The sequence below is a fragment of the Corythoichthys intestinalis genome, chromosome 21 (genome assembly GCF_030265065.1).
Source record: "Corythoichthys intestinalis isolate RoL2023-P3 chromosome 21, ASM3026506v1, whole genome shotgun sequence".
Classification (NCBI taxonomy): domain Eukaryota; kingdom Metazoa; phylum Chordata; class Actinopteri; order Syngnathiformes; family Syngnathidae; genus Corythoichthys; species Corythoichthys intestinalis.
The window spans coordinates 22,513,235-22,541,184 of record NC_080415.1 but is presented as its reverse complement, the minus strand read 5'-3'; the positions used below and the strand labels follow the sequence as shown (position 1 = coordinate 22,541,184).

The 27,950-nt window shown below is 38.2% G+C and overlaps 1 protein-coding gene across 2 annotated transcripts in view; it reads left to right on the top strand.

The window, feature by feature from the left end:
- Positions 1-27,580, top strand: part of LOC130909834 (disintegrin and metalloproteinase domain-containing protein 11) — a 38,284-nt gene extending 10,704 nt beyond the window's left edge. Inside the window, exons 5-27 of one of the 2 annotated variants that reach the window (XM_057826738.1) lie at positions 2,089-2,171; positions 2,373-2,430; positions 2,906-2,966; positions 7,195-7,322; positions 7,474-7,548; positions 7,631-7,702; positions 10,548-10,714; positions 10,796-10,880; positions 10,950-11,040; positions 13,441-13,492; positions 13,572-13,671; positions 14,320-14,391; positions 14,460-14,552; positions 14,612-14,692; positions 14,872-14,922; positions 14,996-15,059; positions 15,127-15,232; positions 15,351-15,470; positions 20,047-20,215; positions 20,304-20,418; positions 21,560-21,650; positions 21,863-21,880; positions 22,045-27,580. In XM_057826738.1, the coding sequence (XP_057682721.1) occupies positions 2,089-2,171; positions 2,373-2,430; positions 2,906-2,966; positions 7,195-7,322; positions 7,474-7,548; positions 7,631-7,702; positions 10,548-10,714; positions 10,796-10,880; positions 10,950-11,040; positions 13,441-13,492; positions 13,572-13,671; positions 14,320-14,391; positions 14,460-14,552; positions 14,612-14,692; positions 14,872-14,922; positions 14,996-15,059; positions 15,127-15,232; positions 15,351-15,470; positions 20,047-20,215; positions 20,304-20,418; positions 21,560-21,650; positions 21,863-21,880; positions 22,045-22,060 (1,968 nt within the window). In that variant the 3' untranslated portion in view covers positions 22,061-27,580. Of the gene's footprint in view, positions 1-2,088; positions 2,172-2,372; positions 2,431-2,905; positions 2,967-7,194; positions 7,323-7,473; positions 7,549-7,630; positions 7,703-10,547; positions 10,715-10,795; positions 10,881-10,949; positions 11,041-13,440; positions 13,493-13,571; positions 13,672-14,319; positions 14,392-14,459; positions 14,553-14,611; positions 14,693-14,871; positions 14,923-14,995; positions 15,060-15,126; positions 15,233-15,350; positions 15,471-20,046; positions 20,216-20,303; positions 20,419-21,559; positions 21,651-21,862 lie in introns of both variants that reach the window. The other variant, XM_057826737.1, reaches the window with a different exon arrangement.
- Positions 27,581-27,950: the final 370 nt, after the last annotated feature.

The following is a 27,950-nucleotide window of genomic DNA, read 5'->3' as shown; positions in this document are numbered from 1 at the left end:
AATGCTTGATTTCTTGTTTTATTGCTATTTTTATTTTGTTAAAGGTCTGTTTCAATTATTTCAAAATCTGTTTTGAAAATTGTGTTAGTAAAATAAAATTCAAAAACGACAAGTGACTATTGTTTATTGGATTTGTTTTTAATGATCTTCCATTAGAGGGCGGTAACATGCTATTATTAATTCGTTCTTTAATTAGATAAAAAAAAATTAACTTAGGTAAATTAAAATTTGATCAAATATAACGTGTAACAGGGAAATGTTCTGTGCATATGAATTTAAGGGTCATGGTTAAAGAGTAAGACTGACTAATCAGATTATGTTGTTGATGGATTGGTTTGTGAGTTTGTAGGGAAACTGCATTGCTAGTTCATAAAAGCAGCAGTTTTTTTTTATTGCAATGCATATTTGACTCAAAGAGAGTTTTTATAGTTTTTGAGTGCTTGTTGTAGTTGTATATATATATATATATACATATATATATATATATAATATGAACTTCTGGTATCGATATCGGATCGGGATTGCAATATTTGGCCTTGGTATTAATTGATATCGGATTGAATCCAAAATCACTGGTATCGCCCATCCCTACTCCAAACTAATATGCTTGGGATTTGTTATTTGAGAAGACCTTTTGCATTCATGGTGCAAAAATAAATGAACAATAAATGATTGAAATTTAATAAATTATAAATTCATTACATGTAAGTACTGCATTATCAGAAAGAAGTAGTCACTAAGAAAACTAGAGAAGTAATAAATACACAAAAAATCTGCGCAAAAGCCCAGCAACATGCAGTTTTGTGAATTGTCTTTGCATTGGCATGTCCTATGTTTGTAATCCTTTGGTCGCCCCCTAGTGGCTCTTTGGGGTAACTAATGTAAACGTGATTTAAAGCAACACAAAGTAACCTTTCACCTTTATAACATTTGTGTTAATATGTTGACTGACAACTAGTTGAATGACACCTCTTTTATCTTGAAGGGGTCTGTATCGTTTTCAAAGACACTAACGTTGAGGAGGGTGGCACACAAAAAAATAACTAAATATGCTGACTGCTGTACGGCATACGTCACTTATCCCTTTCTCCATTCATTACGAAGACGGAAGTCGATGCGAACGCTTTCACGCAAATGCTGGAAAGATGGCAGAGCAACAACGGACAAAAAGTTTTGTCTGAGGAGAAAAAAAAAGAAAGGCTACCATGATACAGATACATATACATATATATACATATACATATACATACATATGATACAGAATAAACATTGGGCCCCCCAACCGAACTCGTTAACGCTGACGAGTTCGGGTGGGGTGGCGGGGTTAGCCAGACAGTTGCTAACAATCGTATGCTATTGTTTAGCCACAACTGGATTCATTACCTTATCACTATTCATCATTCACACAGCCGCTGGAAACAAAAATGTTGTTTAATCCATCTGCAGGTGACCGGGAGATTGATTTTTGATTGATTGATGATCTTACGACACTGCGTGTGTGCGCTGGTTCTCATGGGAAACGCAACGCAGGTCCTCATGGAAAACGCAGTCTTCCTTAAGGCAAAACACTACTGCTTTTGTTGAACGCGTCACAAAAATTGACCAAAACTGAAACTTTACAAAGTTTTGCTTTAATTGTGAATGATCCCTTTTAGTTAATTATGGACATTTTGGCTCATTTCAATTTATATTATTTATATGGGACATTTATTTTTCTTTCACTTCACATTCATCACTTCACAGAATGTTTAATTTATTTGGAAAATCTTGAAGTTGTTACGTTTATCATTATTAAAGAATCCAGTGGGGCATCTCAATACAGTTTGCAATAACACGTGCATGCACCGATGCACAACCGCATGTATCGGTATCGGCCTAATATCGGTATCGGATTTTTGGTGTTCGGCAATATCGGGATATCGGTTATCAGTTAAAACGTCATTATCGGACAACTCTATTGTTGATTGTTGTTTTTAAACTAGTTTTGAGTGCAAGCGTGTCTAGAAATTGTTATTGATTTCATTCAAACAGAAAACCGGAGACTGGGCATCCTGGATGTTTATCTAAATGACTTGTTTATTTGCTCAGGGAGGAGAACACTGTTACTACCACGGACGTGTGCGAGGGCTGCCACAATCTTGGGTGGCTTTGTCCACCTGTCACGGACTTTGGTGAGATCACCACTAGGTTATTGGCACCCAAACATCACTCAGATATGTCACAAGACACACAGATGCAGAAATGTCCAGAAAGACATGTGGAATTAGGATAGAACACCTCAGCACATCAGCAACAGAATAAAACATTACACCAGGATTCAGATTTTCACGTTGGAGGTGGATATCATATAAAAAACTGTTGTGTTATTACAGGGGAATGTTCTCTGATGGCAACATCTCATATGGGATCCAACCTGTGGACGGTGTTGAGGTGAGTCTAGAATAAATAAGTATTGAGTCCCTGTCATGTGGACGAGGTTTTTCCAAAACCCTTAGAATTGGAAATATAGCAGTGGCTTTTAAGGGGCTTCCCAGTTCTTTGGCAAGGTGTGCACTAGTGAAAAGTGGAGGAAAGTAGCGGGAGAGAGTTGAAGAGCTCATTTTCCATTAGTAATGGAGCTCAATTACACAGACGAGCAAGGTGGATCAATAGCAGCCCTTCTTCACAATCACCCCCCACCTATTAGTTGTGTCCTTGGCTTTATATGTCAGATTTTCATAAAGTATTCATCCCAAGCTCCTGTGTTGCAAGTATTATGTGCCATTATGACCGCCTGCTGAGTGATTGATTAATTAATTATGTATCAGCTGAGCTCCCCTCACAGAAAATAAGCTTTTGAAAGACTGCTTTTATAACAACTTTTGGACTGAATTTTATAGTTTTGCTTATGTTGTATTTTTCCCAGATGGTGGACCATGTTGTGTATCGCATGCCGATCGTCGATATCCTCTCGGCTTCCTGTCCAGGTAGGATGACAAGCCTTACTCTGACTGTAAATAATAGAGTTGTCTGATTTTATCGGGTAGCCAAGAAAATCTGCTGAATTTTAGAATTATATCAGATAATATTGATACATCGACTTCACCATCAGTTGACAAGACAGCTCCCACAGACATTGCTCCAAGCCTTCCCGTAGAGGGCCATCCAGGGAGAACGTTGAGTTGGCTTTCACTGTGATAAACTCAAACACACACTGTGTTCTAACGCCGGATTTAAGTGGAAACAGGACAAAGGTTTTATTACATACAAGCAGGCAGGAGTGTCTCAAGAGTGATTTGGTCGAGGATTCAAGATAACTATTATATAAAATAGCACCATGCATGCATGCACGTTGTAAAAAAAAAAAAAAAATCAATGGATAAAATTTGTGTAACTTTGGCTTGAAATATTTACGTAAAATGAATGATAACTGCCCTTTTTTTTGCTTTTAACCAAGAATCTAGAGTGTTTTACGTTCATATCTATAGAAATTCTGTGATTTAAGCATTTATTTACAAGAATTTTCAACTTAAAAAGCTCTTTCTTTCATGACGGCCACCAGGTTGGATTACACAATACCTTAACTTTTGCTTGAAATATTTACGTAAAATGAACGATAACTGCCCTTTTTTTGCTTTTAACCAAGAATCTAGACTGTTTTGCATTCATATCTATAGAAATTCCGTGATTTAAGCATTTATTTACAAGAATTTTCAACTTAAAAAGCTCTTTCTTTCGTGACAGCCGCCAGGTTGGATTACACAATACCATAACCTTTGCTTGAAATATTTACGTAAAATGAACAATTACTGCCCGTTTTTTTCTTTTAACCAAGAATCCAGACTGTTTTACGTTTATATCTATAGAAATTCAACGATTTAAGCATTTATTTACAGAATTTTCAACTTAAAAGCTCTTTGTTTCGGGAGGGCCGCCATGTTGGATTACACAATACCATAACTTTTGCTTGAAATATTTACGTAAAATGAACGATACCTGCTCAGTTTTTGCTTTTAACCAAGAATCCAGACTGTTTTACGTTCATATCAATAGACATTCCGTGATTTAAGCTTTTATTTACAAGAATTTTTAACTTAAAAAGCTCTTTGTTTTGTTTCGGCCGCCATGTTGGATTTTGTATCTGTACTCATGAAATTTCTGTTGCTATTTCTGGCAAAAACATATGTGGTATGTTAAATATTGCTCTTGATCCTGAAAATATAGGCGTTTATCTCTGCATTTGGTGATTTTTGTGCATCTAGCATAAACTCTGAGAATTTTCTGGACATTTTAGGTTTTTTTATACTTACATAAAAAATGAATAATCAGGATTTTGTTATGGAACGACTAGGAAATATTTATGCCGCTGCTCATGGAGACTCATATATGCTTAAGGGAGGGGCCTGTTTTGGCTTTATGTGGCTAGTGGCTTTGGTTTTGAAAATATTTGAATTTTAAGTTTTTGAAATAGGCCCCCTACAGTTCGGCTCTGAGCCCCATGTCCAGTCAACTGATAGTCTATGAAGTCTATGAATGATATTAGGTTTTCATTATCAGTTTTGGGCCAATTAAAGACTGCCTTTAAATTAGCTGTAGGATCTTCTGCTTTTGTACAAGGGCTGGTCACAGCTAGCACAGCAGCCATACATATGACCGCTTGATGACACCAAAATTAAAATGCTTGGGATTTTTTATGTGTGAAGAGTGAAGACCATTTTCATTCATGGTGCAAACGTTAAACGAACAATCAATGATAAAAAAAAATAATGAAATTAAAACTCATTACATATAACAACTGTGGTACCAGAAATAAATAGTCACTAAGAAAAGTAATAAAATACAAATTGCTGTGCAAAATCCCAGAAAAATGCATCTTTGGGAACAACTCATTGACGATTCATTGTCTGGACTAGTCTGTGCCTTTCGCCTGCCTGTATTTGTAATGCTTTGTCGTCACCTAGTAGCGCTTCAGGGTTTATTTGTGATTTATTCCTTTTGTTTAAATGTTAATTATTAAAATTAAAGCATCCAATGTGGCATCACAATATAATTTGCCTTAATATTTAAGTCCACAACTGCATATATTGGTATCGGTTTGATATCAGTATCGGATTTTTGGAGTTGGACACTATCGGGATATCGGTGAAAAAGTCAATATCGGATAACTCTAGTAAGTAATTCCTCTGAATTCATTGTGATTTTTATAGTAGTTTTTTTTTTTTTTTTTAATATTTGATTGGCTATTGGTAAAATGAACCAGGACAGTATAGATCAGACATGTCCAAAGTCAGCCCTGGGGGCCAAATGTGGCCCGTGGTCAAATTTCATCCGGCCCCCAGCCTCTGTCATAAAATCAATAACATCTGGCCCGCACACAGACTTAATAAATTGGTCAGCAGTACTGCTACCAGCATATGAAGTAGCTTACACACTAAATGCTGCTCCTCATTTACCCACTAAAAGGCAGCAGCACTCTAAGCAATATTACCCCGTGTGACCCTTTACTTCCAATTTTCTAAAATGGCGATAATCAACAAAAAAAAAAAAAAGAAAGTTGGCTTCAAGGATAGGTGGAAATTGGACTATTTCTTCAGTAAAATATCTAACAACTGTGTCCGCCTCATTTGCAAAAAGACAGTTGCTGTTTTTAACCCTTTATGGCCAAATGTATCACATTTGATACACCTAAAATTTCATGATTTTGAGAGTAATTCAGAATTTTGACATTTCTTTTTGAAAAAAAAAAAAAAGATTAATGCAACACATGCATCTTCAGATTCCATGAGAAATAAAAAAACAGGCTTTAGCTAGGGTTATAGATATTAGAGTGCTTATTACACATATTCATTTTGGCCTTTTTTTTTTACAAATTTGGAAAAAAAGTTTCATTAGGACCTTATTTTTCAAATTTTGAGATTCTCTGATAATCGCTTCATGTTGCAGGTCTTTAAGGCTTAAAGAGTTTAATGTGAGGCGATATCACCAAACAAGCCACGCTGACATGTACAGCAACTTGAAGCTAGTTTAATTTCACAGCAGCAGTATTTCGCAAAGAGTCAAATGAGAATGCCAAAAAGGCTAGTTGCGAGATTGTTGAAATTATTAGTTTAAAATAATAATAAAGCAAATGTAGCACACAGAATGGCTTGCTAAAATTTGCTTAAATATATTGTTCTACGTAAAGTAGGGCTGCAGCTATCGATTATTTTAGTCGTCGATTAATTGATGAACTATGTAGTTCGAATAATCGAATAATCGGATAAGGAACATAAAAAATTAAAATACCTCAGCTGAGCCTCAGATGGTATAAAAAAAAATCATAAAATGAACATCTATGTACAACAAAAGAAGAGTTGGCTAACTTACTCTGCTAGCTTAAATGCTATAAAATGCTAACTTTTTTTTACAATGCTGTTAACAAATGATTCAGACACATATTCCCACAAAAATGGCTAAATATACCTATGAACTAAATTACGAATGCATTAAAAAAAACATTAGCTCAAACAAAAACTTAGCTAATGTTTGTCTTAACAGGGAGCAGATGGATTCAGCCATGTGAAATGAGGTAGACTAGAAGGCCGTGTATCCACCCACATCAATAAAATTAAATGCAAACACTTTCAAAACAAACCTTTACAACACCACTTTAATTAACCGAATACTCGAAGCAGCAAAATTTAATTCGAATATTTTTTTTCTCATCGAATACTCGAGTTAAACGATTAAACGTTGCAGCACTAACGTAAAGACGTTAGCCAATGTCGGCCCCCCACATTTTTACCACACCAAATCTGGCCCCCTTCGCAAAAAGTTTGGACACCCCTTGTGTAGATGCTAAAAGCTGCTTTCGTACAGATTTTTCCTTAACAGTCAATTTCACACAATCGACCGTATTCTAAACACATTCATTGCCATTGACGACGATAGACGTCTAATCCATTTGGACTTGGAGATCAATTATTATACCTCAGTTTTCCCTTTAAATTGTCATTTTACAGTATTTTCTACGCTGCAATGACACATCCTGTCTTCAATTTCCACCTCATCCGGATATGTCCTCACATTCCCATCCTTTCAACCCCCCTTCATTTATCTTTTCCATAGTCCATGAGCTATTGATTTCTCTCATAGACGAGAGCACCAAAAATACACGGCTGATGACTAAGCCCTCTCTCTTTTCGCTCTCTCCCGCCGTCCCGTCTGCATTCCCAGCATGCAGCTTGAACGGTAGCCGGCCTGTAAGGCAGACAGGCAGCAAAGGAGACGAGAAGAGGCGGCATGGAGACGACTGGTCTGCATTTGAGGCGAAGGAGACCAGCTTGAGACGATCAAAAAGACAAGTCAGTTAGTCATTAATATTCGATTAATGTTTATGTCTTATCAGCCACTTCCAGAATTCCTTTTGAGTGCGGTGCAGCTAATTAAACTTTCACACATAAAATCATCAAAACAATTTATAGCTTTATATAGCGACATTTTTTTTCTTTGCAGGTGCGTCGGGGTCAGCGCACAGTGCAGACTGAGACCAAATATATTGAGCTAATGGTCATAAATGACCATGAACTGGTGAGATATAAAGGCTCTTCAAAGAAAATTACTCCTTAAAAAAAATAACTCAGCACTTTTAACGCAGTTTTTCTTTCTCTAGTTTGTCCAACAGCGTCGATCGACCTCTCAGACGAAGAACTTTGCCAAAGCGGTTGTCAACATGGCTGATGCGGTGAGTTGTTTTGCATAATAGTTTCATATTACACACAAAAACAGTTTTTGTTAGAAATACAGCATTTATGAAGATGGAGCCAAGAAAACATAATGTTCAAAGTTGTTATATCTAGAGTTGTCCGATATTATCGGATAGGCCGAAAAAACCATTTTAAAATGATATTGGATAATATCGACTTTGGTTTCTCAATATCGGTTTTGGGCCAATATGCATATTTATTTATTTATTTATTTATTTATTTTCCCTTCAGGCATGACAAATCCGAACAAACATACAGCATTTATATGTGTTTACAATTAATTCAACCTGAAAAGAAAAGGGCAGACGGGAGAAGCCGAAGGTTATTGAAACCCGCCCCCAGTATACCATATAGGACGCAGAAAATATCGAATAACAATTTTTGACACTCAGATTTCGTAGTGATCACAAGTTTTTACGTTCATTTGAGTGTTGACTTCACAACGTACGAGACCTCTGATAGTTTGTATATTGTGACTAAATATTGCCATCTAGTGTATTTGTTGAGCTAAACAAAATGTTTGAATAGAGTTTGACCAAAGTCTTAGTATTATTTTGCATAGCTATTTTGATTGGGAATGCCAGTTCTCTTTGCATTGAGCGCTTTTCTTGTTGTGAACATAATTTTTTTTTTAGAGATAGGAATATTATTTTTGTTGTGCTTTCAGTAAATGATACTGTAGCGACTTAACTGTTCTTAACTGCCCAAAAGCATGATGGGAAGTTGGGCAACCATGGCTGTCAGTGGTGGCTGCAAATGGTATATCTTCTCTACGTTGTGTTCAATATAGGGCAGGGGTGTCCAAACATTTTGCAAAGGGGGCCAGATTTGGTGTAGTAAAAATGTCGGGGGCCGACCTTCGCTGACGTCCTTTACGTAGACAATATATTTAAGTAAATTTTAGCAAGCCATTCTGTGTGTCACATTTGCTTTAATATTTTTTTTAGGGCTGTCAAACGATTAAAATTTTTAATCGAGTTAATTACAGCTTAAAAATTAATTTACCGTAATGAATCGCAATTCAAACCATTTATAAAATATGCCATATTTTTCTGTAAATTATTGTTGGAATGGAAAGATAAGACACAAGATGGATATATACATTCAACATACGGTACATAAGTACTGTATTTGTTTATTATAACAATAAATCAACAAGATGGCATGAACATTATTAACATTCTCTTAAAGCGATCCATGCATAGAAAGACTTGTAGTTCTTAAAAGATTATGTTAGTACAAGTTATAGAAATTTTATATTAAAACCCCTCTTAATGTTTTCGTTTTAATAAAATTTGCAAAATTTTCAATAAAAAAATAAACTAGTAGTCCGCCATTGTTGATGTCAATAATTACACAATGCTCATGGGTGCTTAAACCCATAAAATCAGTCGCAACCAAGTGCCAGCAGAGGGCGACAAAACTCCAAAAAACACAAGTAACAAGTGGAGATTGCACTGTGCTGACATTTTAATCTGTTTGAGTGGGGCATGTTCGTTAATTGCATCAAATATTTTAACGTGATTAATTTAAAAAATGAATTACCGCCCATTAATGCGATAATTTTGACAGCTCTGATTTTTAAAAATTATTAATTTAAACAATCTCGCAACTAGCCTCTGTGGCGTTCTCTTTCGACTCTCGGGCTCTCGCGAAATGCTGCTGCTGTGAAATTATGCTAGCTTCAGGTTGCTTCAATTTCTCGCTGCTTATCTTCCCTATAATCTTGTCGTACATGTCAGCATGTCATGTTTGGTAATATCGCCTCACATCGAACTCTTTAAAAACCGTGACTGTCTCTTTGCAAATGAGGCACACACAGTTGCGTATTTTAGTGAAGTTTCCACCTATCTTTGAAGCGTCAGCCGTCACAGTCAACTTTCTGTTTTTGTTGATTGTTGCCATTTTAGAAAATTGGGAGTAAAGGGTCACACGGGGTAATGTTAGAGTGCTGCTGCCTTTTAGTGGGTAAATGAGGAGCAGCATTTAGTGTGTAAGCTCCGTCATACGCTGGTAACAGTACTGCTGACCAATTTATTAAGTTTGTGTGCGGGCCAGGCGTTTTTGATTTTATGACAGAGGCTGGGGGCCGGATTATATTTGACCACGGGCCGCATTTGGCCCCCGGGCCGGACTTTGGACATGCCTGATATAGGGTGTTAAGAAAAAGATTATCTCTCATTCTACCACACGTCGCTCGCCACAATAGTTATAATTGTTGTGGAAGAGATGCTAAAGCTTATGCCAATAAATAGCGTGCCCCAATGAATGCCCGAGTCCACTCTTCTCGCTTGTCTCTGCCTCTTAGCTCTCAATATACATAAAACGGCGCCATTGTAGTCTGTTTGCGGCAATGCATGAAAGGGACGTCCCGCGCATGCATTAAAATTTTTAACGTGATTAATTTAAAAAATTAATTACCCCACGTCAACGCGATAAATTTGACAGCCCTACCTAAATAATCAGAATATGGCTTTTTGTGAATTGTTCTTGAATCTTCAGCGGCCGAATTGCGAATAATCTTAGAATCGGAAATTTCACACACGTTTGATAATGGCCCAATAGAATAGGGGCACTTTTCCCATAACTTTAGTTGAAGTTTTTCTCTTATTTTTCACAGAACTTCTATTTGGAAAATCATGAAATCTATTAAAAAATATTTGTCGTCACCTATCAGTGCAACAAGATTGCTGGAGTGCACTACATTTACCCAAGTGAAACTCTTCACCTCACTTTAACATACTTCCTTGATGCCAGTATTTCATTGCTTTGACCTGAACACAAAAAAACTAACCCGAAAATAGCGACCATAATGACTCACAGATCTACAAGGAGCAGCTCAACACGCGCATCGTCCTGGTCGCCATGGAAACCTGGTCGTCAGAGAACCGAATCTCGGTGGGTGACGACGCCCTGGTCACCCTGCGCGACTTCATGAAATACCGGAAAGCGAGCATCCGCGAACGCTGCGATGCGGTGCACCTCCTCTCGTGGGTTCGCCACCCCCGTCACCTCCATCTCGTCCTACCTCTCTCCCGCTCAAGACTTGCTCTCCTTATGTGTCTTTGCAGCGGGAGGACGTTCATGAGCAGCCGCAGCGAGGCCGCATACGTCGGCGGCGTCTGCTCGCTCAACAGGGGCGGCGGCATCAACGAGGTGAGGTGCTCACTCAAGCCAGAACTTTCTTCGCGCATGTTCCTGAGCTAAGTTGTTTCGCTTGTTTAGTTTGGCGCAGTGGGTCCAGTGGCCATCACGCTGTGCCAGAGCTTGGGCCAGAACATCGGAATGCTGAGGAACAAGGATAGACCTGCCGCAGGTTAGCTGAATGACTTTAGATTTCTTCTTCCAAAAACTAGGAATTCAGTGTTTTTTTTGGCAGCCCATTTTTGTCTTAGTCTTTTGGACAAAAATACTTATTAGTCATATCTTAGTCATTTCAAACGCTTGGGCCAGAACATCGGAATGCTGAGGAACAAGGATAGACCTGCCGCAGGTTAGCTGAATGACTTTCGATTTCTTCTTCCAAAAACTAGGAATTCAGTGTTGTTTTTGGCAGCCCATTTTTGTCTTAGTCTTTTGGACAAAAATACTTATTAGTCATATCTTAGTCATTTCAAAATGTGTTCTTCGTCTATTTTCCGTTGACGAATTTCATTTAATTTTGGGCGACGATTACTCAAAATATTTTCATCTGTAAAATCAAAAAAATTCAGTCCTAAAATAAAGATTTCCAACAACTTCAAAAGAGCATTGACAAACAAGCACTTATTGCAGCGTCTACAAGGAAAACGCCAACTTGGTGATGATAATACACACTGAGCAGGAAAAAAATTACATTATTTTCTGTAATTATACCCACCTGGATAGCACGAACTGTATGTAAAAAAAAAAAGTTGCCCGAGAGTTTAAGACAATGCTAAATGCTAATGTTAACGCGAATGCTACGCTAACGCAATGAGTTAAATTTAGTATGTGGTGATCAGTCAGCACAGCCCTTTAAAGGCTAAAATAACATTGCTTATTATCTCTTGAAAAATAAGAAATCAACTCTTACCATGTGTTTCAAAACAAGTAAGTCTGGAGAGGGCATCGGTGAGTGGAGGGGCGCATGGTGCAGGCTAACTACTCGTACAATCAGAAAATGTCACACATTGTTAGCATATGATAGAAACTACGGCACATTTTCATCTTGTTCTCGTCTCGTCAGATGAAAACTGGCATTTATCTCGTTACTTTTTGGTCTCCCAAGACACTTTTTTAGTTCGTCACCATCTTGTGTTTGTCATGAGAAAAATCGTCGATGAAATATTTTTTGTTATCGTCATCATTGACAAAAACTATGAATAGAATGATCACACTGGGTAGCAATTTGAAAAAGAAATCTGTTAGGTTAGATCTTTATGCTGTTTGAACAACAAATGGCGTACTGATGCAGATGGATTAAACAACATTTCTGTTTTCAGCAGCTGTGTGAAAGATGAATAGTAATGAGGTAATGAATCTAATTGTGGCTAAACAATAGCATTTGATGATGTTGTATATAAGAAACGTTTGATTTTGTACCGTATTTCCTACCAGACTTTATTTATCCTTGAGGGTCCTTTTATCCTGTTAGCCTCTTTTCTTTTTCTTTTTTTTTTTTTTGTCTCCTCATGTCACTTTTATTGCGCTGCCATCTTCACAGAATTTGCGCGAAAGCGTTCACATCAACTTCCGTCTTAATAACGAATGGTGAAAGGGGGAAGTGACGTAGGTTTTTTTGTCCTCAAAGTTAATTAGTGCCAGTGAAAGCGATACAGACCCCCTCAAGCTTTAAAAGAGTTGTCATTCAACTAGTTGTCAGTCAACATATCATCAAAAATGTTATGAAAATATTTTATATAGGTTGAAAAGTTACCAAGTGTTGCTTTAAATAAACATTGCAGTCATGCCTGCTTTTTCAAGCACATACTGTATGCTAAGTGCAATATTTTTGAAGAAAAGAGGGATCCCATAGTTAAAAAACCTGACATGATAAAGAATTGCTGTTAGACCTTATGCAACAAAAATTGTGTTCCCCTGTATCATATTTGTTTTAGGGCTGTCAAAATTATCGTGTTAACGGGCAGTAATTAATTTTTTAAATTAATCACGTTAAAATATTTGACGCAATTAACGCACATGCCCCGCTCAAACAAATTAAAATGACAGCACAGTGTCATGTCCACTTGTTACTTGTGTTTTTTGTCCCCCTCTGCTGGTGCTTTGGTGCGACTGATTTTATGGGTTTAAGCACCATGAGCATTGTGTAATTATTGACATCAACAATGGCGAGCTACTAGTTTATTTTTTGATTGAACATTTTACAAATTTTATTAAAACGAAAACATTAAGAGGCGTTTTAATATAAATTTTCTATAACTTGTACTAACATTTATCTTTTAAGAACTGCAAGTCTTTCTATCCATGCATCGCTTTAACAGAATGTTAATGTTATCTTGTTGATTTATTGTTATAATAAACAAATACAGTACTTATGTACAGTATGTTGAATGTATATACCTGTCTTGTGTCTTATATTTCCATTCCAACAATAATTTACAGAAAAATAAGGCATATTTCAGAGATGGTTTGAATTGCGATTAATTACGATTAATTAATTTTTAAGCTGTGATTAACTCGATTAAAAATTTTAATCGTTTGACAGCCCTACTTTGTTTGTGAACTTTAATGACAGGAGATTGCAGATGTCCAGATCCGTGGTTGGGATGCATCATGGAAGACACTGGGTAAGTGCAAAAGAATGCGGTCTTTTTTAAAAGCAAATTTAATAGAGGATTTTTTTGTTTTTTCTAAAACATCAATCAGCTACTACCTGCCTAGGAAGTTCTCTCGCTGTAGTATCGACGAATATCTTCGCTTTCTGCAGCAAGGTGGTGGCAGTTGCTTGTTCAACAAACCCAGTAAGGTAAAGGAGATCTTTGTTAAAATTATTCTGATACAATTAGTCCTGGAGATGGTGACAATATCATTTCAATGTGAAGTGAGCAGAGGTGGGTAGAGTAGCCAAATATTTTACTCAATTAAGAGTAGCGTTACTTCAAAATAACATTACTCAAGTAAATGTAAAAGTATTCCTCCAAAAAATGTTCTCAAGTACAAGTGAAAAAGTATTTGGTAAAAAGAATACTCAAGTAATGAGTAATATTATGAGTAACTGCTTATATATATACAGTATATCTATATATTTTTTTAAACAATAGTACTTTTTTTTCCTCAGCACAACTGTTGTTATAATGATATTTTACAAAAACCCAATACATAACCACATTAAGTCAAAGGAATACAAAAAAACCCATTGAATTCCTGCAATAAAACAAGTATCTACAGAAATGAAGCATTATTCGTCCAAAGAGTTACTCAAGGAAATGTAACGGAGTACATGTAACACGTTAATACCCACCTCTGGAAGTGAGTCTGGTCGCAAGACGACAGAAGTGTTGCATTGTATTTTTTGACTGCAGCTTCACATTGACCTGACAATAATCACCTGAATATACTATTGAACTTTATTGAAAAGTATGTCTTAGAATTGAACAAAATTTATATTTTGTAGCTTCTGGACCCGCCCGAGTGTGGCAACGGATACGTGGAACTGGGAGAGGAGTGCGACTGCGGGACACTTGTGGTAACTACTTGCCCATTCGACAGTTTTCACCACAAACCTATGGTAAAGTTCCCAATCCGGCCTGCTAGGATTGCACCCGCAGCGGCGCCAATTGTTGCAAGAAGTGCACACTTACCCACAATGCAATGTGCAGCAACGGCCTTTGCTGCAGGGACTGCAAGGTGAGTGTTTTGCGTGTATATTGTCCAAAGTGTGTGTCATTTTTTAATTGTTTTCACAGTATGAGCTGAGAGGTGTGACATGTCGTGAGGCCGTCAATGACTGTGATATCCCAGAAACCTGCTCGGGTGATTCCAGCCAGGTAGGAAATCATTGACTGCCTTTGATGGTGATTGACATCCTGTCCATTTTGACTGAGAGGACCTGGCAGCAATCATGCCTCTTCCAGTCAAATTGGATTGGATGTCAATTTCTGTCAATAGCAGCCAATGATGGATATTCTTTTCTCAGTAAACCTTTTAAATTCACTTTGTACCGCAGTGTCCTCACAATGTACACAAACTAGACGGCTACACCTGCGAGGCCGGCCAGGTAAGGTCGCCTCCCTTTGATGGGCGTGTCCACCACTTCCCTCTATGGTGACCCTTGACCTCTTCTTCCTCAGGGTCGCTGCTACGGTGGTCGCTGTAAAACCAGAGACAGCCAGTGCCGGAGTTTGTGGGGCTTCAGTAAGGATTTGGCAGGAAACCCTCGACGCTCAGAAGTCCTTTTTCACGACTCTTATTTTTTTCGTAGACGCCGCTGACAGGTTCTGCTACGAAAAGCTCAATTCCGAGGGCACGGAGAAAGGAAACTGCGGGCCAGAGCCTGGCGGTCAGGGATGGATGCATTGCAACAAGCAGTGAGTGAGCGCTGTTGATCAGTCAATCATTTTTGTTTTTCTGCAAGACAACAAAATTTGGGATAGGTGAAGTGCTGTCATTCATTTCTGGTTTTTCTGTCTGTTTTGCTTTGTTCAGGGACGTTCTGTGCGGTCTGCTTCTGTGCACCAATGTGACCGAAAAGCCTAGTTTTGGCGAGTTGCAAGGCAAACTGACAAGTTTGACTATCTATCATCACAATAGATACTTGGACTGCAGGTAAGCATATAGTAAGATACAGTGCCTTGCAAAAGTATTCGGCCCCCTTGAACCTTGCAACCTTTCGCCACATTTCAGGCTTCAAACATAAAGATATAAAATTTTAATTTTTTGTCAAGAATCAACAACAAGTTCAACAACAATCGTGAAGTGGAACAAAATTTATTGGATAATTTAACCTTTTTTTAACAAATAAAAAACTGAAAAGTGGGGCGTGCAATATTATTCGGCCCCCTTGCGTTAATACTTTGTAGCGCCACCTTTTGCTCCAATTAAAGCTGCAAGTCACTTGGGGTATGTTTCTATCAGTTTTGCACATCGAGAGACTGACATTCTTGCCCATTCTTCCTTGCAAAACAGCTCGAGCTCAGTGAGGTTGGATGGAGATACGTTTATTTTTTAACCATTCCATTGTAGATTTGGCTTTATGTTTTGGATCATTGTCCTGTTGGAAGATAAATCTCCGTCCCAGTCTCAGGTCTTGTGCAGATACCAACAGGTTTTCTTCCAGAATGTTCCTGTATTTGGCTGCATCCATCTTCCCGTCAATTTTAACCATCTTCCCTGTCCCTGCTGAAGAAAAGCAGGCCCAAACAATGATGCTGCCACCACCATGTTTGACAGTGGGGATGGTGTGTTCAGGGTGATGAGCTGTGTTGCTTTTACGCCAAACATATCGTTTTGCATTGTGGCCAAAAAGTTCAATTTTGGTTTCATCTGACCAGAGCACCTTCTTCCACATGTTTGGTGTGTCTCCCAGGTGGCTTGTGGCAAACTTTAAAGGAGACTTTTTATGGATATCTTTGAGAAATGGCTTTCTTCTTGCCACTCTTCCATAAAGGCCAGATTTGTGCAGTGTACGACTGATTGTTGTCCAATGGACAGACTCTCCCACCTCAGCTGTAGATCTCTGCAGTTCATCCAGAGTGATCATGGGCCTCTTGGCTGCATCTCTGATCAGTTTTCTCCTTGTTTGAGAAGAAAGTTTGGAAGCACGGCCGGGTCTTGGTAGATTTGCAGTGGTCTGATGCTCCTTCCATTTCAATATGATGGCTTGCACAGTGCTCCTGTAGATGTTTAAAGCTTGGGAAATCTTTTTGTATCCAAATCCGGCTTTAAACTTCTCCACAACAGTATCTCGGACCTGCCTGGTGTGTTCCTTGGTTTTCATAATGCTCTCTGCACTTTAAACAGAACCCTGAGACTATCACAGAGCAGGTGCATTTATACGGAGACTTGATTACACACAGGTGGATTCTATTTATCATCATCGGTCATTTAGGACAACATTGGATCATTCAGAGATCCTCACTGAACTTCTGGAGTGAGTTTGCTGCACTGAAAGTAAAAGGGCCGAATAATATTGCACGCCCCACTTTTCAGTTTTTTATTTGTTAAAAAAGTTTAAATTATCCAATAAATGTTGTTCCACTTCACGATTGTGTCCCACTTGTTGTTGATTCTTGACAAAAAAATTACATTTCATATCTTTATGTTTGAAGCCTGAAATGTGGCGAAAGGTTGCAAGATTCAAGGGGGCCGAATACTTTTGCAAGGCACTGTATATGCTTACTTTCTATAAACCCCTTTCGTAATTTATACTTCTTGTTAAAGTCTACACGTTGTGTAAAAACAGCATCTTATTCCCTGGTTCTGTTGCTAGGCAGACTTAGTCAGGCACAAGACAACAACATTTTTAGAACACTTCAAACGATAAATAAAATTAAATATGATGACCCTTAGAATAAAGTGGAAAGTATTCACCCGAGCAGCTACAAACATTTCAGAGGCACTGCACCATCTAGGCTTTTTCAAGAAGATTCTCAGAGAGAAAGCTTGTTTTATTATAATTTGACCACAGATGCGCAGTGTAGAGGGGTGTACAATAGGCCTTGAACAAGGCGAGCTCGACCTCATCAGAGCACTGACCAAATTTCCGGGAAAGAACATTGGTTTGGACATATAGTGAGTGTCACTGTCGGACTATGTCCTCATTGTCGGTCAGTGTGTCTGTGATCATATGACCCGACTTCCGTGATTTTGACTTCACGACGCTGGAGTCTCGTCCGCCATTCTGTCTACATTTTTATTTTTTTTGTGTAACCAATACCTAGTTCTTACCATGTCAAGATCCTCTCCTTTCCCCGCAGCGTCGCCGCCGTCCTTGACTTCCTGACGGCGTCAGGTCCCACTTCGTTGTTCTCATGCTGCTGCTGCTGCGTCCCAATCCGTTTTTTTGTGTTCGGACGGCGGGCTCGCGGCCATATCACACTTCTCTCGCCTCCCTACTCTTTCCACAGCCGCCCTTTTCTCTCAGCAAAGCGACTCATTCATGAGTAAAGCCCGAATAGTTTAAAAAAAAAATAAAAAAATTAAAGCCCAGTTAGTCATTGAATATAAAGGCATTTAACACAACGTACCTCACAGCATCTTATTTTTTTACTTTATCTTATTAATATAACATATAAAACATGTTTTTGGACAGTTATTTAGAGGTTCAGAGGGTCTCTTTGGGTACTAAAGGATTAATGCCGATATACACAGAAATTCGGGTTGCATCGCCAGCATAGGAACGGAACATGTTCGTAACCCAGGGACTATACCGGGAGTAATCGATTATTTTAGTAGTCGTGTAATTGATGAACTAGTTAGTCAGAATAATCGAGTAATCAGATAAGTAACATGAAACATTAAAACACCTGAGCTGAGCCTCATACAGTATAAAAAAATAAATAAATGAGGATCTAAGTACAACAAAAGAACAAATAGCTAACTTAGATTGCAAAGGTCCGCTAGCTTAAATGCTATAAAATGCTAAAAATTTTTTTACAATGTTCTTAACAAAACGTTCAAACACATATTCCAAGAAATACGGCTAAATATTCCTATAAACTTAATTACGAATGCATAAAAAAACATATTAGCTCAAACAAAAACTTATGTTAGCCTTAACAGGGAGCAGCTTTTTTTTTTTTTTTTACAAACACATATTCCCACAAAAAAACAACTAAACATACAGTACCTATAAACTAAATTATGAATGCATCAAAAAAACATTAGCGCTTGTATTGGTCTTAACAGGGAGCAGCTGGATTCAGCCATGTGAAATGAGTAATGTCATATTCACCGTACCAGTAGAGGGCAGTGTATCCAGCCAAATAAAAAAAACTAAATGCAAACACTTTTAAAGCAAACCATTACAACACCACTTTAATTAAAATTTGAATCTTTTTTTCTAATCGAATTACTCGAGTTAGTCGATTTATCCATGCAGCACTAAATTTATGTAATATATTTTCTAATTTTTTTTTTGTGCCAAATTCACATTTTTTACACTTGTATTTCCTAAATTTCTAATGTCTTAAATATTGTTGCATGATTTGCACATGCTTTCCAAAGATGCAAGTTACATTTTTTGAAATGTATAAGATTTTACCCCTTTGTTAGAGATGCTTTTTCCCATGAAAACTAACACAAATTAATGTCAATGCCAATGTAACAAGCCTCATGATGTTGATACAATACTCCAGAGGGATCTCAATCGCCAAGATGCGGCAGTTATTTTGCATTCACGCAAAATATAGATGTGTTATTGCTCAGACATAGACTTCATACTGTATTGACGGGACACGGGGCGCGGGGCCGATAAATAGGTGGCCTGCATTGTTGGCGAGGCCATCAAAGCTGACCGAGTGGAATCATGGACAAAGAGCTTTTTTCGTTGAAAATTCTTGTGAATAAATGCATAAATCCCTGTATTCTTCATAGATATGGACGTAAAACAGTCTCGATTCTTGATTAAAAGCAAAAAAAAAACGCGCAGTTAGCATTTATTTCACGTAAATATGTCGAAGAACAATGCTAGTCTGATAGTGAATGTAGCTAGCCACCGCCTAATGTAAACAGAGCTTTTCCGGTGAAAATTATTGTGAATAAATGCTTAAATCCCCGAATTCTTTATAGATATGGACTTAAACAGTCTCGATTCTATGTTAAAAGCAAAAAAAAAACAAAACGTGCAGTTAGCATTTATTTTACGTAAATATGTCGAAGTACAACGCTAGTCCCTTATGTAAACAAAGCTTTTCTGGGGAAAATTCTTGTGAATAATTGCTTAAATCCCCGAATTATTAATAGATATGGATGTAAAACAGTCTCGATTCTTGGTTAAAAGCAAAAAAAACGTGTAGTTAGCATTTATTTTACGTAAATATTGCGAACTATGATGCCAATGCAGTAGCGGGTAATTTCTCCCTTTGATTTTTTTTCACAAAATTTCAAAATGCATGCATGGTACGACAAATATAATAATTTCCTTGAATCCTCGAAAAAATCACTCCTGAGACAATCCTTCCTGTTTGTATCCGGTACAGTTTTCGTACTTTTTCAACAGAAATCCGGCATGTGTTTGTGAATAGCTCCTCTTGATGTGGGCGGCCCCCTACTTGAATGCAAGGCGCAGTGCATGACCGATCTGACCCGTCAATACCATTATGAAATCTATGGCTCGAATTATTAGCACAAACTGTAGAAGTTAAAGTGACTATTATTGACTACATTTTTTAATAAATAAAAGGGGTGGTCATGCGGTTTTGGATGATGGCTTGGACCTGGGCTACGTGGAGGATGGAACACCTTGCGGGCCAAACATGATGTGTCTTGAACGCCGCTGCCACCCGGTCAACACCTTCAACCTCAGCATGTGTCCTGGCTCGTCCATTTCACGCATTTGCTCCCATCATGGCGTGAGACTGATGCACCCTCCTTTCTAGGATTTTTATAGTTTTATTTTGTAGATAAATATGAAGATGTTTCACGTTTGAACTCTTCCAGACATGTAGCAATGAAGTTAAATGCATCTGTGACCCGGACTACACCGGGAAGGACTGCAGCGTGTTTGACCCCATTCCTATTCCCACGCCATATGAAGGCCCGGCGAAGCATAAAGGTAACTTTTTGGGGAAATCTGATGAACTCATCGGCTGCCTTTGACGTCTACTGTATTTTTCGGACTATAAGTCGCACCTGGGTATAAGTCGCACCAGCTATAAAATGCCCAACGAAGAGGAAAAAAAAACATATATAAGTCGCACCGGAGTATAAGTCGCATTTTTGGGGGAAATTTACTTGATAAAATCCAACACATAGAACAGATATGTCATCTTGAAAGGCAATTTAATATAAAAATACAATAGAGAACAACATGCTGAATAAGTGTGCAGTATGATGTTACATAATGCATGAACACCGAAATGCGAATATACAGACCTCACCAGGACGCTACGGCTCGGTCCTGGCTATACAGCGAGCTAAACTCCCAAATGACGATGCTGGACGTCCGTATAATTTGCTGAATCAATTTCGTCCTCGATAATAAACAGGTTGGCATCAACGTAAATAAATGATAATTCGGTGCTATTACAGCAATGACACAAACGGTTAGCATGCGTTCGCTAGCATTAGCATATCGTTCAAACAACCACACAACTGGCTCTAAGTGTCCGATCGCGAGTGGAAAACACACAACAACAGCAGAAAACATGATACACACAGGCGTTGCCTCTGTAGAGATATTTTACAAGCATAAACAATGAACGTAGGTTCGCAGCCGTGTTTCTCTCTCGCTAACTCACCCACTCACTCAGAGTTGCAAAGCTGTCAGTCTTCTTCTGGCGTGTGAGCGCTCTTCTTCGCGTAAACAAGTGCGAGTGCGCACCCACGTGGGCGTGAAAGCGCCACAAATCAAAAGCATGCATTTTAATATAAAAAAGTCAATAATACAATTGAACACACATTGTCAAAGGCAGAACGCGAACGTTGCCATAGCTATTAAGAGTTATTCAGATAACTATAGCATAAAGAACATGTTAACAAGTTTACCAAACCATCAGTGTCACTCCAAAACACCAAAATAACATGTGAAATGATATCATAATGTGTTAGTAATTTCACACATAAGTCGCTCCTGAGTATAAGTCGCACTCCCAGCCAAACTATGAAAAAAACAGCGACTTATAGTCAGAAAAATATGGTATTTGCGTCATGGGTAGTGAATATTTCACAGTTTTTTGTATTACTCGATTCTACAGGTCCGAGTGGGACCAACATCATCATTGGCTCAGTGGCCGGTGCCATTTTGTTGGCTGCCATTGTCCTGGGAGGCACTGGATGGGGATTCAAGTAAGCATGTCTTCATATTGTCAATATGAATGGACTAACCAGTGCCGTTGTGCAATCTTAAAGCATGTAAAGTAGTTTCAGAAAGAGCACAAAACAGGGGATAAGTAATTTTTTCAGTGAATAACAGAGGAACGTTTTTATAATTACCACCAAAGTCAAAGTTGTCTTGTTTGTGTCTCCACATCTTGGTTCTGTCTTCATCGTGAATACAGAAACATCCGGAGAGGAAGGTACGACCCCGCCTTTGAGTCCTGAACCTAGCTGGGCTGCCATTTTTGCAAATAGAGAAAATTATAATAAAGCACAATTTCTCCAGTTTTAGTTTTCTATCCTTGTAGATGATATTTCTTCTTCTCTGCTTTTTCTCTTTCTACTCTTCTCTGCATATCCTCAGATCTTCCGGTGTTTGATCCTCATTCCAAACAAATTCCCTGAGCATGTGGGACATTTTAAGGTACTATCCTCCCTTTTGGGGCCGCTGTGGAAGCCCTGTTCTCTTACCATCTTTTCCCCTTTCCTTCTTTTTTCTTCCATCCCGTCTTTCACGAGATGATGTCACTAGGCATGATGGACATGCCGCTTCTACTCCGCCCCTGCACATTTAATGGCAATATAGATATCTGCAAGTAGCGACCTCTTCTGCTCTTATACGTAAATATGCATTGATGTGTGAATGTATCTCTGGGTGTGGATAATGTGTAAAAGCAGTAATCTGTCTGTAACCCATTTAACATACAATCACAAATTTAGTCCCCAGGGAAAAAAAGTGTTCGGACCCAGTGTTCACCTAGATGTTTCTTTTATTTTTAACTTTCACATGGTGCTGACTGCATGTTTAAATCCCGCCTTACAATAAGACACTTTTAGTTATTCCGTAGTCCACAGAATTCTTCTTGAGCAAATGTTTGTATAGATTGTGAACTGTACATGAAAATTTCCCACTTCTTCGTCCTTTCAGAGAAAAAAAAATCTTTAATAGCGTACTGCACGTAACACGTCACCTTTGCTCATTAATATTCATGACGTTAGCAACTGTTGCTAGGGGGGTCTAACTTGCTTTTGTTCTTCATGCTAGATGCATGTAAATAGTGTAGGAACGAGATGTTTACTGAGCTAAACCTACCAATGCTATCCAAAAATGATGTCTCTTGTGCTAAATTCACTGGTAAAGATGTGGAAGAAGAACATACAAATGTTCAGTTAAAGAGATGGCATGAGTGTCGAGAGCTGAAAAAGACGGGAAAAAGAGCCGTCCTGATCCAGAGGTAGCATTTTTATTGACACCTTTTTTTGTGTGAATTGCTTTACACCACTGACAATGACATTCTCCTGTTTCACCAGGCTATCCTTTCTCTCTCATATATTATATCCTCTGGTTGTCTTAGGTCTCTGACCGTTCTTGGGGGTAATATATTTTTGTGTAGCAATTGCAAGTGCTACTCAGTGACAACCAACGATCACTTTTAATTTTTTTCAACAATAACAAATCTTAATTCTATTAATTTTTTTACACTTTCCCCTTACTAGAGTTGTTTTTTTAACAACAGAAAAGGTAACAACAGTGGTAGTCAGGTGCAGCACGGCAAAACACCACGCTACAAAATAAGTAGGGCTGTCAAACGATTAAAATTTTTAATCGCATTAATCACAGCTTAAAAATTAATTAATCGTAATCAATATGCCATATTTTTCTGTAGATTACTGTTGGAATGGTAAGATAAGACACAAGACGGATATATACATTCAACATACTGTACATAAGTACTGTATTTGTTATTTATAACAATGAATCAACAAGATGGCATTAACATTAACATTCTGTTAAAGCGATCCATGGATAGAAAGATTTGTAGTTCTTAAAAGATAAAAGTTAGAACAAGTTATAGAAATTTTATATTAAAACCCTTCTTAATGTTTTCGTTTTAATAAAATTTGTACAATTTTCAATCAAAAAATAAACTGATAGCTCGCCATTGTTGATGTCAATGATCACACAACGCTCACGGTGCTTAAACCCATAAAATCAGTCGCACCCAAGCGCCAGTAAAGGGTGACAAAACACAAAAAAACACAAGTAACAAGTGGCCATGGCACTGTGCTGTCATTTTAATCTGTTTGAGCGGGGCATGTGCGTTAATTGCGTCAAATATTTTAACGTGATTAATTTAAAAAATTAATTACCGCCCGTTAACACGAAAATTTTGACAGCCTTAGAAATAAGTAAAAATATCAAAATGACTTATCTCTTCGGGGCAGGCTGTGGCAGGCAATGGATAAGGATTGTCATCTGTAAAACCATGGCCCTCAACAAAATGTTTACTGCATGTGACGGTGAATGGCTTCACCTTGCTGGCTTTAAACTGGGATTTTGGACATCCGCACAAGTTGATCCATTGTTTACATGTTTTTCCTCTGAGTTTTTGGCTCCAGGAAAGGTATGAAGAAAACATCCTTCATCTGTCATAATGTCTACAGTCATTTCTACATGTTCCATAGCAGCAGTGTCTGCTCGGCACGTTTTTTTTTTGAAGGATTACCGGCAGAAAACAAGCAATACTAGCATGGGTTGTATGTGAGCACGCTTCTATGTTGACCCCCTTCCGGTTTATGATGGTGACGTCACGCAGCCTTGCGGTCTAAAAATAGCATTTGTGCGGTACGCTATTTGGAATTTTTAAGCTTTATTATTCAATAGATATGTTTTTTTGAGTCTGGCATTAAAAGTGTAAATACAGTGGTACCTCTACTTGCAAATGCCCTACAAACAGAATTTTCAGGTTAAATCAGGTTAAAACACGCTTCAAAGGGAAATATTGCCTCTTGCTACGGAAAAAAAATTAAGGATACGAAACGCAAAAATAAAGGACGGGCTGCTACTCGCAGCTCCCAGTTTACTGAACGTAGCATACTTATAGCTGCTTTGCCATTGGCTATTTCCGAGCATTCCTGCCATCCAATTGGCTAAGAGGGACCTCTGCTGTATGTGTATGTGTATCCCAGTGTCCCCTTACGCCTCTCGTGTTCCAACAGCTTTACATAAGTGTATTAGCTTTTATTCTTTACGCTATTCTTGTTTTTTTACATTATGCACAACTCTGATTTTATGTTTATTGTGCAATAATCTATTTGTAACGTGTATTTGTTACATGTTTTGACGCATTTTTAAGCATTATTTAAGATTTATGTCTCAATTTTGGGGGGCTTGGAACAGATTAGGGCATTCACATGAAAAACGCGTCTCTACTTAAAGAATTTTCAAGTTACGAAACTACTTACAGAACCAATTAATTTTGTAAGTACAGGTACCACTGTATTCACAAAAGTGGCATATCAAACAGGTCCAGCTTTTATAATACGTCAACATGATTAACGTTGTGACATTTTTGCTTGGTGGTGTACAAATTTTCAAATACGTCATACATGAATTGGATCAATAAAGGTTGGGAAATGCTGCACTTTACATAATTATATTATATTATATATCATATTAAAAGAAAGACCATTTACAGGGCCTTTTACAGCTCTCTAAAAACGTCCTTGAGGTACCTTTTTTTGGCAGCTAACAGATGCGATTTCAAAATAAAAGTACAATGGGAAGCCTTTTCATAGAAACGAATCTGTACCTTATTATGTTTATGTGAAATTAGTTGATTTCTCAGGTATCTGCAATAGTTTTACATTTCATTTTCTGCTGACCTTTTCGCTTTACTCCCTATATTTTCAAAATATTTGTACTTTTTACTGCTTACTTTGTCTAAATAGCCCCCCTGCCCACTCTCCCAACCGCCTCGGATGAATTCATGACATAGTATTAACAGCAATGATGTTAAAGATTTGGAAAAGCAAGATGTTTCCCACCTTATTCAAAAGAACATTTCAATGTTATTGGGAAATCTGATTGCTTTCATAGAATACAAGTCAACGCTTGCTAGTTCTTGGTCTGAAAAAGAAATGTAATTTTACTTCTCTGTACAAGAACTATGCAAATTAATAAAAGATGGAAACTACTTCTGGGCAAATATTTTTTTCTGGTTCAAAATGAGTATTGTGTACAATTGTACCTTGAAATTGGTGTTTTAGTCATTCTTTGAGGACGCTTGTAAGTCGAATACGATGTGGAAACGATTGAATGGAAATGATTTGAACTCTTTCAGATGCTCACTGGAGTTCCTGAAAAAATAAAGACAAAATGAATACAGCACGTTAAGAACCAAACTTTAAGCCCCACCCTCTCAAATAAGTCCATCCCTACCATCCTCAGAGTAACCATCGCTTCAGGGCGCCAAATTTAAATAAGCAAGTTGCTCTGCCCCACCCTGTAGTGTAGAATAATAACAACAGTTAATGAAGATAACTTTATGCTAAGATAACAAAATACCATTAAACAACATCTTAAGCAGTTACTCACAATATTATTACTCATTACTTGAGTATTCTTTTCACCAAATACTTTTTTAAACTTGTACTTGAGTTCGTTTTTTGGATGACTACTTTGACTTTAGTAATATTTTGAACTAACGCAGATCTTACTTAAGTCAATTTTTTTGGCTACTCTACCCACCTCTGGTGAATAGTAGTCAATGAGTTAAGATTTTTTGTCCTACACTAGGGGCGGGAACCTCTTGGTACCTTTCGATCCGATTTGCGATTCAAAACTCATGAAAATGATGCTCTCATGATATCGATACATTGGTCAGGAAATCATATTAGGATATTCTACAAAACAACTAATGAACAAGAAAAAGAAGGTTCTGCTGTGAATTGGAATGAGTTTATCACTAATAAACGTCCAATCCATTTGAAGTAGGAGGGGTAGCAGCGAATGATTTGCTGCCATCCCTCCCACTTCAAAATGATTGAACATCTATGGCCGTCAGTGGCAGCCTCTCCACACCCCACACTTACCGGTGCGTGTTTGTCTTTTCAATTCCCCCGTCTTTAGTTTGTTTTTAACTTCTTGCTGCTCCATATCGAAATACCGGGTCAAAAATATGTAATAGATGCGGTTTTGCGGACTTGCAGAGGGGAAGATTAAAAGGAGGGTGCATGGCATGCTCTGACTCTGCGGCTCCTGTTGCAACTACCATACAGCACCTTCTCTTTTTTAGCCAAATTATTTATTTTAGAACAAGTATTCCTTAGTTTAACATCCATACATCGTTTTAGTCTACAGATTGAAGGAATCTGACCTTCTAGCCAGACTGCCGGAATCGCGCCAGCCGAACCACCGGACCCGCGCTGGCGCAGCTCCAACGACCCGGGCCAGCAAGTCCCTGACAATCCGGCCAGAAGGCCAAACTCTGCGCGTTCACGTTAGTCTTAACCCTTTGTACTGACTCCATTTTGAAAGGTTTAAAGAAGGCTCTTCGTAAACAAGTTGACAATTTATTCATGTCGACAGCGGTCAAAACGGCAAGGCGAAACAGAAACACTCAGGCGGGGAAGCAAGGTCACCCTATCACATGTTAACAAAAGGTTCCCGAGAAAAATGACAACGCTTAGTTAAACATTCAATCTTTTGAAGGTTCTCGCTGGGCGGGGCGTGGGCAGGAAGAAGGGTGTGTTTATTTAAGATTATTGTCTGTTTGTGGATTGGACAGGAGGATTCGGGAGTTACTGTTGTCACGGCAACGAGGATTGTGGATTTTGCCACCTCAGCGTCAAAGGGGCTCTTGCAGTCTTGTCAGTCATGTTATCAGTTGGATATTGGGCGTTTTCCGGTGTTCCTTGTGTTGGGACAGGGCGTCCTGCAATTTGTTCTGGACTGGCCGGGCGAACTGATTGGGAGAGTTGGTGCTGCAGACGTGGGCTTGTTAGCGTCAATCTTGCTCAGTTAGTTGCATGACGCACACGTTGAGCTTCCGTGATAAGAAGGGGTTGTTTATCTCTTATGCCCTGTATTCTGCTTGTTTTCCTTAAACTACAGTATAAGTGCTATTTATTTTATATTGGGTGTGTTAGAATAATATAAACAGTCAAACGGTAAATACGAGAAACGATTCTATTCCCTGATTTATTATATTAAGTGTGTTAGAGTAATGCAGACAGTTAGACGGTACCTACGAGAAAAGGTCTCCTTCAGTATATAAATATATATTTTATTTTAAAAAGTTAGCATAGTTAGCCCGAAATTCGGGTCGGGTTCGGGCTTAAGATCTTACTTCTAATTTCAGGTCATTACCTTATTGATTTTCAGTCACTTCCTGTTGATTATGGGGCATTTTACAGGTCACTTCCTGATGATTTGGACGCATTTTATGGGTCACTTCCTGTTGCTTTTGGGTTACAGAACAGGAAATG